Here is a 15631-nt window from a genome sequence, read left to right as displayed (position 1 = left end):
CCTTAAAATTAGGAAAGTCCTCATATATAAAATCCATTCACTCGGTTGCCTAAAAACGGGTCACGTTAAAGTGTGAGGCTGCCGGTAGAATGGTTTACATAATACACAGATCCTCACTGCATGATTCTTGTCTCCTACACCGGACTGCACCACAAGGCCGGCTCCCCCTGTATATATAGTGGCTGAAGAAGGGAGGTACCACACACACATACAGGGGAAGACATGTCATACAATTACATTAACCCCTGCATGCATCAGCCAGAAACCTAAAAAAAATAACACAGTAACAGGCATAACATAATATAATGTAGGTACAAGGCTACAAGCTTTTTACAAAAAGAGATAAGAAGATTGGAGAAACATGAAAATTAGCCTACAATGTTATCTGCTGGCTGAAAATAAGAATATAAAATGTTAACATAATAATAATTCTACTTTACCTGACCATTATTTAAAAATAAAGAAAATGGAGGTTATTTACTAAAACTAGAAAGTTAAAATCTGGAGCAACTTCCAGTTTTTCAACCTAGTTTAATTGAACAATCTAAAGTTAAAAGCGAATTGGCTACCGGCGTGCACAACTGCACCAGATTTTGCACTCTCCAGTTTTAGTAAATCAGCCCCAATATATACAAAACCCCACTAAATATTTTCTTTAGTTTTCAGAATTCAGAATAAAAACATAATAAGTAAAGTGTGACATTTGTGTTTTGGGACTTTTCTCCGTTTTTATAAAAATAAAACACTTTATTTCCTTCCTGTTATACTCTCCTCAATGTGTAATCTCAGTGACCACTCCTGCCTTGTCCACTGCTTACTGTATTCAGTGTATAAGCCAATTCGTTTAATCACTCATATTTTTTTGTGAATATAAATTTATTTTAAAAAAATGATGTTCCTTTGAATTCAGCCAAGACCTTTTCCATGTTCACTTAGATGTTTCATTGAGGTCCTAAAATTCCTAGAAGTTCTTCTTCTTCTCTCTACCACTTGTTGTGGAAGTAGATGAAACATACGGCAGCAGATAATACAAATCCAGAGATCACCAGGCGTATTATATTCTGCACCGTGTAATCTGAGGAGAGAAGTATGGAAATATTACGATTATTAGATAAGAAAAATGTTGAATTATTACAAATTCTGAATGTATATGAAGGATCTGGATTAGCTTCCTTCTTACTGGACAGATGCAACGATGTGGTTTAATTTTCCAGTAATATGTTCTAACTTATTCCAATAATAGGAGGACAGGTGACACGGGAAGCAATGAAACTGAACTGGGAGATAAGTGTGTCATTTGCTCAAGAAGAGCATAAATCACAAGACTGGCTGACCAAACTTACAAATCCATTTGCTGGCAAACCATTAAAGATATGTATTTCAACTTTATATTTAACTGTATATTTTTACTATGTAGAGCTTTTTCAATCATTTCTCTGCCCGATGTCTTGACCTTATGGAGGTAACAAAAGATCTTATTTTTTAATTAGAGCCTAAAAATAACTGGTCTGGGATCAAAGGTTAAAAATAATTTTTGGTTAATGAAGAGAGAAGATTCGAGTCCCCAACATCAGGGCCTTATTTGGACACCATCCTGCCATAGGTCCATCTGAATGATGGAGAAGAAGAAGGCCATTATTGTCATGACATCCCTTTACCAAACCCTTCCCCTTCTATTGTGATTATTTCAGTATGAACTAATTAGCTTGGGTTCAGTTCTCAAACAGTTCATAAATCTTGCTTGAAGTTCACAAACTTTAAAGCAAACACTATAACGGGAGGAAAATCTTGTTATGTAGGGCTTTGTAGCAAGCTATTCTTAAGCAGAAGGTATAGAAAGCTGGGCACTGCCATGGGGTCATGTACTAATGGCAAAAATAAATATAATAATAATAGTTAATTTAAAAAAGTATCTCTGCCTACACAGAATTGTCAGTTCTCTCTAAGCCCCTGTACACACGGTCGGAGAATCCGTCGGAATGTGTCCTATCGGACCGTGTCGTCTGATAATCCGACTTTGTGTGGTATCGGAATATCCGTCGGACCCAATTTTCCAACATGTTGGAAATATTTCCCGACCAACTGGGCCGATCGGACATACTCTGATTATGTGTAGAGAATTTTGATCGGACCAAGTGCCACGCATGCTTAGATCAAATTCCTACATCAAAGCTATTGGCTACTAGCCTGAATGTAGTCCCATCATAACGAAATTACATCATCACATTTTGAAAGATCAGATTTTTTGACAACTTAGTCTGACCGTGTGTATGCAACAGTTTTGGGCAAGATCCGATGGACAAAATCCGACGGATTTGGTTGTCGAAATCTCTGACCGTGTGTACAAGGGCTAAGAGTTCCAACATAAATAGGCAATATGGCTGCCATTGTGAGCCCACTCTTTTATAGACAGAGGACCGAGTAATCTATTCTTTTAAATAATAGTTATTCTTATTGTTCCTTATTTTTGGGGGGTGAACCTGCAAACGTTTTGACTTGTGATTCACAAACTTTACAAATCCCACAGATTTACTACAACCCCATGGCAATGGTGAACTGGGGCCTCATTCCTAGAGCCAATGCTAGAATGTACTAATGAAGGCAGCACGGGGTCTGCTTTATATTCTGTGATTTTCAGCTTTAGATTCACCCAATCAAAAGAAGAGAGAAGAGGGGAAGGGAAGAACGACTAAGAAAAAAAGAATAAGGGAAGGGAGGAATGACTAAGGAAAAGAGAATAAGGGAAGGGAAGAATGACTAAGGAAAAGAGAATAAGCGAAGGGAGGAATGACCAAGCCCTTGCACACACGGTCGGACATTCCGACAACAAAATCCGTCTGATTTTTTTCCGACGGATTTTGTCCGAAACGGGTGTTGCGTACACACGGTCGGACAAAGTTGTCAGAAAATCCGATCATTCTGGACGTGATGACGTTCGTTCGTTACGACGGGACTACGTTTAGGCTAGTAGCCAAAAGCTTTGGTTTTCGTAATTTGATCTGAGCATGCGTGCCACTTTGTCTGATCGGAATTCTCTACAAGCAATCGGACAAAGTCCGATCGGATCGTGTTGTTGGAAAATTTTATATCCAGCTCTCAAACTTTGTTGGTCGGGCATTCCAATGGAAAAAGTCAGATGGAGCTCACACACGGTCGGATTATCCGACAACACGGTCCGATCGGACATTTTCCGTTGGGATGTCCGATCGTGTGTACAAGGGCTTAGGGAAAGAGAAGAAGGGAAGGGAAGAATGACAAAGGGAAAGAGAAGAAGGGAAGGGAAGAATGACAAAGGGAAAGAGAAGAAGGGAAGGGAAGAATGACAAAGGGAAAGAGAAGAAGGGAAGAATGACTAAAGGAAAGAGAATAAGGGAAGGGGAGGAATACTTATGGGAATTGAATAAGGAAAAATGAATAAGTGAAGTAAATAAAGAAAAAAGAAATAGAACAAGCTATCACAATGTGTAAATGTTGAGTCTTGGTGCTGCTCATCTTACCCTGCCACCCTGGGTACTGACCCACAAGTACCATAATGTTAAGCACAGCCCTGTTTCAGCACTTAGCTAGGAACTCCCTTCTTACCTGTGTGTTGTATTAGTTTATATTTTACAAATTTTATATTTTATATTTCTAAGTGAAGGAACTTTTAGAGAATTGGGACACTTTTAGATCAAAATTTCTCTTCACATGCAAGAAAAACATTCCCTAAAACATCCATTGTACATGCCAGTCTGGAACAAGCTACAATGGACTCTCTTCAGCATTGTCTTGGTGGGCTAACACTGCCTGTGGATCGTCTCAAGTCAGAAAGTTGTCAAACTATCAATACAGACTGGGTGTCAGGCGGAATGATTTTGCACAAAGTGATATTTGAGACAGATCATGTACAGATCAGGTGGTTATTCAATTCTTCAAGCTCACCGGGTATTCGCATTATCTGGATATAGAGCCCATCACTCATCTTCCTCACAGTGTCGGACGCCGTCCTCACTTCACAGGTATAATTCCCAGAATCCTCCAGCTGAGATGACGGCACTCTGTATGTATCAGATACATCGTATCCCCGCACAGTCCGTCCATCTCCATAGAAGGCAAAGTGCAGCTCTGTTCCGCCTCTGAGCGGATCCCGTCCGGTGTCACATCTCACCGTCATCTCATCTCCTTCTATCACCCTGGATGGGGTCACTTTTATTTCTGGAGGAGAGAAGAGCTCTGGAAGAGGAAATTGTTAGAAATGATAAATTATGGGAATGCATTATTTATTCTCTAAATGTTGATAATCACACAATGCTGTGCAATGGATGTAAAACAATTTCTATCCACGTTTGGCTAAGTTGACCTGTTGTATCCACCACAATAATACACATCATTAGAGAACCCAGTAAGGACAGCTTTGTCACAAGTCATTTCTTCCATCTGTATGTATATCCTTATGGAACAAGAGGAGACCTCTTGGCCCCTTAATAACTTTATCTTGCAACTACTTGAATTTATCCTTACCCGCAACTTTTTCTTATTTGAAGAACAATATTATTTGCAGAGACAAGGTGTGGCCATGGGCACATCGTGTGCCCCCTCCTATGCGAATTTGTATTTAGGCGCGTGGGAAAGACAAGTCTTCTCATCTGAACTATTTCAGGCCCATCTGGAGTTTATTTTATGTTGGTTTAGATTCATTGACGATTTATTTATTATTTGGACAGGCTCTAATAACCAACTCCTTGAATTTGTCAAACTTATTAATCGAAACGACCTAAACTTACGATTCACAGTGTCTACAGACCCCTCCAGGATTTCTTTCCTGGATATTTACATCTCAAAAAATCCAGATGGTCTTTTGGAGACAAGCTTGTATAGAAAACAGACAGCTGGCAACATTTTGCTGCACGCGTCAAGTGCCCACCCAACACCTCTGTTGCGCAGCATCCCATTCGCACAATACTTGCGACTCCGGCGAAACTGCACACGTGAAGAAAATTACTACATACAAGCAGCAGCTCTTAGAGAGCGCTTGCTACTGAGGGGCTACTCTTCTACCAATTTACGTAAAGCCTTTAATAGGGCTAGAAGTTATAATAGAACATCTTTACTTTACCCTAAAAAGAAAAATACTAGAACGGAGACAGTCAAAGTTATCACACAATTTTCGGCCCACCAGGATACACTTAGAACTATACTCTCCAAACATTGGCACTTACATACAGAAAACCACATACTTACCCAATACGTGAAAGATACTCCTGAAATAGTCTTCCGTAAGGCTAGATCACTGAGGGATCGACTAACCAGTAGTCACTATCAGATTAAACCAATCTAGTCAAAAAGGTACCTTTCCCTGTGGTCATTGCCCTATGTGCCCATGGATATATTCGGGAACATCAGTGGTTCTCCCGAATGGAGAAAATTATAAACTACAATCTCGAGCTGACTGCGGCACTACTGGTATCATCTATCTAATGATGTGCCACTGTGGGGCGTATTATATTGGGAAAACCATACGGGAGTTCAGGCAGAGAGTAGGGGACCATATTTATTATACGACTAATGGCAAATTAACATCTATCGGACGACATATCGGATTATACCACCGATATGAAGTACAAACCCTCAAATTTGTGGCATTGGATGTGGTCCCATTGAGTATTAGGGGGGGCAACAGGGACAAATTACTCCTACAAAAGGAAGCTATATGGATAGAAAAACTGAACGCACTTGTCCCCCCTGGACTCAATGAGACCAACTCCTTTAAAGCCTTTTTATAGGTACTTCATAACCAATTCTGATATATATTTATATATGATATTCATAGTATTGGCCCCCTGGTCTCTGCCTTTATCCTGCGAAAAACATCTCCCTCCTTTTCTCTCTCCTTTTTTCCCTCTCCCCTTTGGCTCCCTTTATATATGATTTGGCCTTTCAAATAATTTTATATAATAAAAAAATAACAAAAAAGATATGATGGTACTGAATACATTGCCTTCTTCGCCGTCCCTGCCCAGCTAGTGACTTGCCCTGACACAATTGGGGTTTTGTCCCTATATTGTGTATGGGCACAATAATATATTATTGTTCTTTATTATTTGTTTATTACAAATATCTTTTCTTGTCTTTATATTAATTTTGTAATCCATTTGTACGAGCTATATGTGCATTTTTTAAAAACATATTGTTCTATGTATCTTATGTAAATGGAGGCGTTTTCCTGGCTCTCTTTGACACATATAGCCTAGTTCTCTAATTTATCTCTGGTTCCCCTTTGGTGTGTGGAGTTTCCTTCTTCTCCCAGCGGCTGGTGTGGCCCGGGGACAGGGGGAGTGCCCATTCACCTGCAATATGATGCGTTGGTTGGGTGCTTCATCCTCTGTCCTACTGACGCGATCGGGGGGCAGGCCTACTCCCCTCCCCTGACATTTCGCTTCAGTACGTGTGTGTGTGGTATTCCGCTAAATGCACATGCGCTGTCGGCCAGGCGGACCATGTGAGCCGAATGTCCATGATATGGGCGCGGCCATGTTTTTGGTGTCCGTTCGGCCGCGCCGCAGGCGCGGGGCGGACATCCTCTCATGCCTTGCCGGACCACTGACCCCGCTGACATCACACGCCGGCGACACGGTGAGTGGACCCACGGCAGGGTTGGGAGGTATAAAAAGGGCGTTTATAACGCCTATTCACAGCAGCGACGGGACCCGGGATGTGATCAACAGAAGACACAGGGATAAGCGACCAGCCCATCACATTAAAACCTCCGAGTTTTTAATTCATGGCCCTAACTTTGCTTGCTTTCACCTCTCTACCTTATGGATGTGCCATCTAGCATCTGGTGGGAAATACTTGAATCTACTGAACATTGGGCCAATTCGAGATGGACCGTTTGTCACCCCTGTCTCCTAGCTAATCCCTGGTTTACTACCTTCTATGGTTAGCTAGTCTTCTGGCTTCCCTCTCCCCCGGGATCCCCAAAATTTCTCTTCTTTGCTTTCCTAAGAGGAGGTAAAATTTTAACATTTATTTTGGTAACTACACTCTGTTCTCTTTCCACTCTTTCTGATCTAGCATTTATTCTTACTTCCTAATGGATCCTTTGTTTTGATTCACTGATCCTTCATAGTTCACCTCGATTCATTTATTCACATTTTGTACCTTCTTTCCCAACCACGGAACTCTTCTCAGCTATTGAGTGTATAGATATCACCTTTGGCTCTCCTCACAATCCCTGAATTTTATTCTAGCTCACTGGGGGTATATATTTTTCTTTGCTTCCTCCTTGCGGTGGTTTTTCTCACATCCTTCTATTAAATCTTCATTTATTTTCTTCAAATTTACTTTATTTTTATGATCATATTTATATCTTTATATACCCAGCAAACCCTTATAATATTTCAACTTGTCGCTGGCACTGTGATTTATTCCTCCCCCAGTCGCCGGGAGGAACTTTCTCCCTTTGCACCTTTGGACTTGACCGGGAGCAGAGAGTGGGCTTGAAAGGAGAGGTAGGAATATGCCTCTATGTCTAAATTGGAATGATGACATTTTTCTTTCTCTCATGTCTCAACAAACTGTATAGATTTATTTAAATTTAAATTTATTAATATCTGTGAGTTTTGTATTTATTGATATTAATGACATGTTCATATTTACTTGTATATCTGCAGACTTAGGTGTTATCCTGATGAAGCAATTAAGCGAAACTAGTTGAATAAACACCTCATGAGTCTCTACCAACTGTACTTTGAGACCTCGTATATATTTTTATATGCTTCTTATCTATTTGTTTTCTTTAAATAAATTGTTTTTTATGACTTATTGTCTTGATATTTATCTCTTATATAAAAATACCTCATGTGCCCCGTAATAGTCCCGATACTCACCCCTCTCTGTTGATGTCCCCCCTGGGAGATAGGAGACATCCACTGTTCCTTTAATCTGTATGTATATCTGGATGGTGAGTGGTAAACCGAGACACAGGAGGAAGCCAACACAATCATACAAACTTCAATCGGTCAATCTACCGAATGATAACTGGGCTCAGAGCTCCGGTGCTACAAGGGAGTCCCCCTGTATAAAGTATGAAAGTGGTTGTAAACCCTTCCATATACCCAGTGAAGGGACTGGTCTCAGGTGATACACAGAGATGAAACAAATCCTCCTTCACAAGTTGTACCTGTGTATCTGCATTCTTCTCTTCTCTACAGACGTTTTAAAGTGAATGAGGAAGGTGGTGATTAAAGGGGCTGTAAAGGTACATTTTTTGTTTTTTTAAGGCTGTGTTCACACCTATTTTAATTGGATGTGGTTTTCCTCACATCCAATTCGCATGACAGGAGATTGTGACCGGCAGACTATGAAGCCGGTTCACATATCTTCATTGTGGCTGCGGAGAAGGCTTGTGCAATTAGTTTCGTAACGAATCGAAATTCGGCCGAATTTTGCATCTTTCAGACATTCGGATGCATCCGAATAAAAAAATAACAAATAACAACGAATACGAAAGAAATATAACGAATGAATTTGAATGAATTCGACATGATTTGGTAATTCTTTAAAGATCTAATGAAACAAAAGATCAGCTCAAAGTAAATCTTATAGTCCAATCAGCTAATTAATTTTGTGCCGGAGGTTGGATTACTGGCAAAGTGCATTCCTGAGAACTGAGTTAGAAGGGTGTTGTATTGTATTTGAGCCGAGGAGAAGAGACGTTGTCATTGTGTGTGTTAAAAGATTCAATAAACAAACGACTTTCCAAACTACAAATCATTATCACGAATGTCTATACATACATAAATAGCCAATTTCAACGAATACGAACAAATGAATTCGACACGCTACAAATAATAACGAATTATCCGAAAACGTAACATAACGAATATAACACAACGAAATTATGTATTTTACGAATGACAACGAACCGAAACTAAACAAAATTTTCCGTTGTGCACAAGTCTACTGCGGAGCATCTTTGGCTCCCTTTCACGCCCAAATTCAGGCAAAAATTCGGCCATGATTCCTCCCTGAAACAGAGAATGGGGGGGGGGGGGGGGTTGAGAGAAATACAGCTATACATGGCTCATAAAGGTTAGAGAAGCACCTTTAATATTTTCATGTAAACTTTCATTTTTATTACAAAAAATAAAAAAAGCTTAGAAGGATTGTATCTCTTTCTAGGTGCACATTTAATGTATAAATACAACGCTATCTATCAGCTGAGATTTCTGATAAATAAAGCCGTGTAATGATCACATCAGCACTGATATAGTTTTGGATTTGGAAATAAATAAATTAACAAACTAAATAACTAATAAGGAGTAGGAAGGACGATGATTATGAGGATAGACTATAAGGAAATGAAAATAAATGTATTTTTTTACACACTGTATTGTCTTTTTATGGTGAGCACTAAAGAAAACAATATTTAAACAAATGTTTCTATGTAGTAAGGTTTTGTAGTGTGTTAAATTGGGCTAGATTTCCCATTAGGCTCTGTAGACATGTGCCTACAGGCGCCTTTCCTAGAGGGGCACTCAAATGTACATGGCTGAGGGTTGCTGGGGTGGGCTGAGCCCCATTAGATATCAATTGTGCCCCTCCACCAGGCCACCCCCCCATGAACATTAGACATGTGCAAAAGGAAAAAATTTGTTTAGTTTCGTTTTAATTTGTTAATTAATTAATTTTGTTTAGTTATATTCGTTAAATTCCTTAAATTCGTTTAGTTTTCTACTGAATTTGAAAAATCGGTCACATTCGAAAATATTTCAACCAAATTCGAAAATATTTCTACCGAATTCGAAATGATTTCAACAGGATTCAAAATTATTTCAACCGGATTCGAAAATATTTTGCGACCCGACTTTAGGGCCATGTATCTCGGGGTCACTTGGTGCTAGAAAATTTGAATATGTTGTAGTGCTAGTTCTATTGTGTTTGCATACCAAATTAGGTGTTTCTAGCTATAAGTGCTCCCGAGATACGTGGCCCCAAATTCGGGTCGCAAAATGTAATTCTCTGCTGCACAAAAGTGCTTGACATTTTGTGACCCGAATTTGGGGCCACGTATCTCTGGGTCACTTGGTGCTAGAAACCCCAAATTTGTATATAATGTAGTGCTAGTTCTATTGTGGTTGCATACCAAATTTGGTGTTTCTAGCTATAAGTGACCCCGAGAAATGTGGCCCAAAATTCGGGTCGCAAAATGTCATTCTCTGCTGCAGAAAAGTACTTTCATATTGCCCATATCTGGGGTCGCTTGGTGGCAGGTGACGTGGCAAGTGGACAATCCACAACTTGGCCACATGGCACTCGTGGCCGGTCACATGGCACTCGTGTTAAGTCTCGTGGCACTCGTGTCAGGCCACGTGGCACACAAGTCAGGTCGTGTGGCACTTGTGGCCAGTCACGTGGCACTTGTGTCAGGTCACGTGGCACTCGTGTCAGGCTATGTGTCACTCGTGGCAGGTCACGTGGCACTCCTGGCAGGTGGACAATACACAACTTGTGGCAGGTGACGTGGCAAGTGGACAAATATAATACACAACTTTTGGCAAGTGGACAATTACATACAGCATATGCACTTGCCTTGCGATCGACATCTGTGACTTCTTCAATCAGGCATGCTGACAACTTCATTGATACCATAAATATAAATTAAATAAGATTTGTGTATTTTTTTGCACTGGTACACTGCAAGTGTGAAAAGTTGATGTGACAGATGTATATAAATAACTAACCATCTTCCAAAATTTCTAATTCAAATCGAAAAGATTAGAACAGAATAGAAAAAAATAATTTACTAGAATAAAATAGAAACAATATACAACCATCTTCTGAAATTCAAATTTGAATAGAATAAATTTGAATTTCGAATAGTATGAATTCAAAATTTTAAATGAATTAATTTTAAATTTGGATAGAAAAGATTATAATAAAATAGAAAATAGACTAGAAAAACGATAGAACAGAACAGAATAGAATATATTATATTTTATTCTGTTCTGTTCTATTGTTTTTCTAGTCTATTCTTTTATATATATTTTATATATTATATATTTTATATATATTTTATATATAAAAATCTTTTCTATTAAAATCAAAATCAATCATTATAAACTAAATTCGAATTTCGGAAGATGGTTTTATATATATATATATATATATATATATATATATATATATATATATATTTCCGACATTTGAATTTCGTATAGAATGAATTCGAATTTGAATAGAAAAGATTAGAATAGAAACAGAGAATAGACTAGAACAATAGAATAGAATATAGATACTATCTATTTAATTTTTATTTTTTTTGCAGATTACCATTTGTTTTAATAAGATCTCCTGCAGACTATTAGCATCTATTTCATTTTTTGCAGATCTCCTGCAGACTATTAGTATCTATTTTGTTTTTCACCAGATCTCCTGCAGACTATTATCATCTATTTCATTTTTTTGCAGATCTCCTGCAGACTATTAGCATCTATTTCGTTTTTAGCAGATCTCATGTAGACTATTAACAGCCATTTCACTTCTTTTTTTGCAGATCTCCTGCAGACTGTTAGAATCAATTTCATTTTTTTTTGGCAGATTACTATTTATTTTCATCAGATCTCATGCAGTATATTAACATCTATTTCATTTTTTGCAGCTCTCCTGCAGACAATTAGCATCTATTTCATTTTTATTTTTATTTTTTGCATTAGAACAGCCATTTCCTTTAGATATAGATGCTAATAGTCTGCAGGAGATCTGCAAACAATGAAATATGTTTCCAAAAAAAATTAAAATGATTCTAACAGTCTGCAGGAGATCTGCAAAAAAAAAAGAAGTGCAATGGCTTTTAATAGTCTACAGGAGATCTGCTAAAAAAAATAGATGCTAATGGTCTGCAGGAGATCTGGTTAGAAAACAAAATAGATACTAATAGTCTGCAGGAGATCTGCAAAAAATGTAAATAGATGCTAATAGTCTGCAAGAGATCTTATGGAAACAAATAGTAATCTGCAAAAGAAATTAAAAATGAAATAGATAATATCTATATTATATTCTGTTCTATTGTTGTTCTAGTCTATTCTCTATTTCCATTCTAATCTTTTCTATTCAAATTCAAATTCATTCTATACAAATTTTGAATGTCGAAAAGAAAAATATATATTATAAAACCACCATCTTCCGAAAATTCAAAGTTAGTATATAATGATTTCGATTTTAATAGAAAAGATTTTAATAGAATATAAAAGAATAGACTAGAAAAACAATAGAACAGAACAGAATAAAATATAATATATTCTATTCTGTTCTGTTCCATCATTTTTCTAGTCTATTTTATATTTTATTATAATCTTTTCTATGCAAATTTAAAATTAATTAACTAAAAATTTTGAATTCATACTATTCGAAATTCAAATTTATTCTATTTGAAATTTGAATTTCAGAAGATGGTTGTATATCCTTTCTATTTTATTCTATTAAATTATGTTTTTTTCTAATCTTTTCTATTTGAATTAGAAATTTTGGAAGATGGTTAGTTACTTATATACATCTGTCACATCAACTTCTCATACTTGCAGTGTACAGTGCAAAACAACACACACATCTTATTTCATTTATATTACTTTTCTGCAGAAGAGAATGACATTTTGCGACCCGACTTTGGGGCCACGTATCTCGGGGCCACTTATAGCTAGCATTGGTATGCAAACACAGTAGAACTAGCACTACAATATATCCAAATTTGAGGTTTCTAGCTCCAAGTGACCCCAAGTTATGGGGCCCCAAAGCCGGGTTGCAAAATGTCAAGCACTTTTCTGAAGCAGAGAATGACATTTTGTGACCCGATTTTGGGGCCCCCCGTAACTCGGGGTCACTTTGTGCTAGAAACCCCAACCCCAACCCCATTGGATATGTTGTAGGGCTAGTTCCACTGTGTCTGCATATAAAATTTGGGGTTCCTAGCTATAAGTGGCCCCGAGATACATGGCCCCAAATTGGGTCGCAAAATGTCATTTTTCTAATTTGATTCAAATTTTGTTTGAATTCGTTAGCATTGCAATTCGGTAATTCGGATGCATCCGAATGTCTGAATAATGAAAATTCGTCCGAATTTCGATTCGGAACGAAACGAAATGCACATGTCTAATGAACATTATACCCTGGCTTTCACTGCAAGTCCGGACAGGAGAAGTACCATCGAAGAGAGATCTGGGAGGAGGTGCGGACTTTCTGTGCTCCCCCCACTCCTGTCAGTGGATCGCTCCTCCATACAGCGGATTACACAGATCTTCTTAGATCACACAGTACACGGCTTGATTCCCCGTCCCTACACACATTTCCGGAAGAGGAGAAGTCATTGGAGGAGGTAGGGTGCGGGGAATCAAGCCATGTATCATTCTAATTATCAATCTAATTCTAATTCTCAATCTAATTTGAGTAATATGGAGGGGTTTCTGCAAAGAGAATGGATTTTAGGGGATTTATGCTGGGAGGGGGATTTGGAGGAAAACCTACACTAGGAGTGGGTATTTGGGGGAGAGGATTTAAGTTAGAAGGTGGTATTTGGGGGGGGAGGATTTAAGTTAGAAGGTGGTATTTGGGGGGGGGGGGAGGATTTAAGTTAGAAGCGGGTATTTGGGGGAAGAGGATTTAAGTTAGAAGGGGGTATTTGGGGAGAGGATTTAAGTTAGAAGGGGGTATTTGGGGGGAGAGGATTTAAGTTAGAAGGGGGTACTTGGGAGGAGAGGATTTTTGCTAGGAGGGTGATTTGGAAGGAAAATGGATGTGCGTTAGGAAGGGTGATTTGTGGGGTATTGGGGGGGATTTGAGCTGGAAGGTGGGGTTGGAGGACGAGGATATGTGCTGGGAGGAGGATTTGGACTGTCAGGATGGGGAATTTTTGCAAATTTGGGGAGAATTTGAACCTGCAGAAGGAATTTATTCTTCAGGGTGAGCGTGTTGATGTTTTGTTTTGTTTTGGGGGGGGGCTTCAGAATTCTCTGAGATGTAAATCCAGCCTTAGTCATAGGGACCAGTAGTTGGGAGCACAACACACGGCGGGGACTCAGACATCTGACACACCCGGGAGTGCTGGATGTTGGGTGGGAAGATTTTGAAATGAAGATTCAAGAAATGGGGGGGGATAATTAAAGTGATTCCAAAGCTTCATTTTTTATGAAATAATAAACATGTGATACTTACCTGATCTGTAATAATCTCTCTCCTCCTCTTCTGGGGTCCCCTGCTGGCGCTCTCGGCTCCTCCTCCCTTCTGAGTACCCCCATAACAAGCTGTGTGCTATGGAGGGGTTCATGTGATTACACCCCCACTGTCCATAGACACCACCCCACTCCCTCCTCACAGAATTGGATTGGCTGCAGCAGGAGCCAATGGCTGCCTCTGTGTGCTGTGATTGGAGGGGGAGAGGAGAGAGGAGTGCTGGTGGGGTCAGTGCTGGATAGAGAGAGGTGACAGGTAAGTGTTTGGGGGAAGCACAGAAGGGAACGTTCTTTTACCTGAATGCCGAGAATGGAAATCTTTAGTCTTTACAACCAATTTTCTTCTTTTTATTTCTTCAACAGAATCACTTCACAGATCATATTATTTCTGGGAGTTCACCTTCCTCTGGATCTACTAATATTTCTAAGAATACAGTTTATATACGACATTCATTTACCTTTCACAGAGATAAAGGATTCATCTGAGTTCTCTATCACATCTGTACGATAATAACGTAATTGTTTAGTACATTTGTAGCATCCAGACTGACTCCTCGTTATATTAGGAATATGGAATGTGGAGTCGGATTCTGATGGTTTTATCTCCTGATCATCCTTGTAGAATTTTGTGTTTATTGCCTTAAAATCTTTTACATGATGACATCTCAGAGTCAGGGGGTCTCCTTCATAGATGGCAGATGGAGGTCTCTGCAGGATGACATAACCTGAAATGTAATAAATGATACTTTAGGTTGTTCTATTCACACCCAACAATCTGTAATGATGGAGATGAGATGGACGACTCACTATATGTAACATTTAGGAAGACGGGATCACTGATATCACCACCGATGGTCTGGCACTGGTAATCTCCTCTGTCCCGTCCTACTGAAGATCCAATGATATGAAGTCTCTGTTGATCTCCAGGTATTGGTCTCTTATCTTTGTACCAGTGATAGGTCCGGGGCTCCTCTGGTGCAGTAGACGGCACATCACATGTTAGAGTCACATCGTCATAGTATAATATATTCCCCCAGTTGGGTGTGAAGGTCACCACAGGTTTGATGGCCCCTCCTATAGAAGAAAAGAGATCACACAGAACACATAGAGAGCACAGTGTGCAGCAAAACACAGAGAGGTGAACACATCTTGTATGAGAAAAATACATTCTCTATAGAAATGGGAATGTTTGTAGTCCTGGGCACAGAGATTTCCCCACACGCTGGTGAATCTTTATTTTCAGCAATGAAAACTTTTCCCCTTACAGTGACATTAAATCCGACCTTCAGTCATTTTTTCATCTTTCCATCTATTAAAAATTTTGCTCTTGTTGTTTTATCTTTGGATTGTAAAACTTTTTTTTCTGTCACTAAATCCCTTTATACAGCCAACTTCCTGTTTCCTGTCTGGTCATAGCCTAGGCTTAT

At 39.0% G+C, this 15631-nt stretch overlaps 1 protein-coding gene across 1 annotated transcript; it reads right to left on the bottom strand.

The window, feature by feature from the left end:
* Positions 1-917: 917 nt before the first annotated feature.
* On the bottom strand, positions 918-15413 carry LOC143942172 (Fc receptor-like B). Its single transcript, XM_077463430.1, has 4 exons — positions 15012-15413; positions 14663-14929; positions 3922-4212; positions 918-1075 (listed from the first exon to the last, which is right to left on the bottom strand). Exons 1-4 carry the CDS (start codon positions 15370-15372, stop codon positions 984-986), a joined length of 1011 nt encoding a protein of 336 aa, XP_077319556.1. The 5' UTR covers positions 15373-15413; the 3' UTR covers positions 918-983.
* Positions 15414-15631: the final 218 nt, after the last annotated feature.

This window comes from Lithobates pipiens, unplaced genomic scaffold, assembly GCF_037356315.1.
Source record: "Lithobates pipiens isolate NorthernLeopardFrog02 unplaced genomic scaffold, aLitPip1_a1.2 Scaffold_30, whole genome shotgun sequence".
Classification (NCBI taxonomy): domain Eukaryota; kingdom Metazoa; phylum Chordata; class Amphibia; order Anura; family Ranidae; genus Lithobates; species Lithobates pipiens.
The sequence above is the reverse complement of the archived record's forward strand: the minus strand, read 5'-3'. Positions and strand labels throughout refer to the sequence as shown.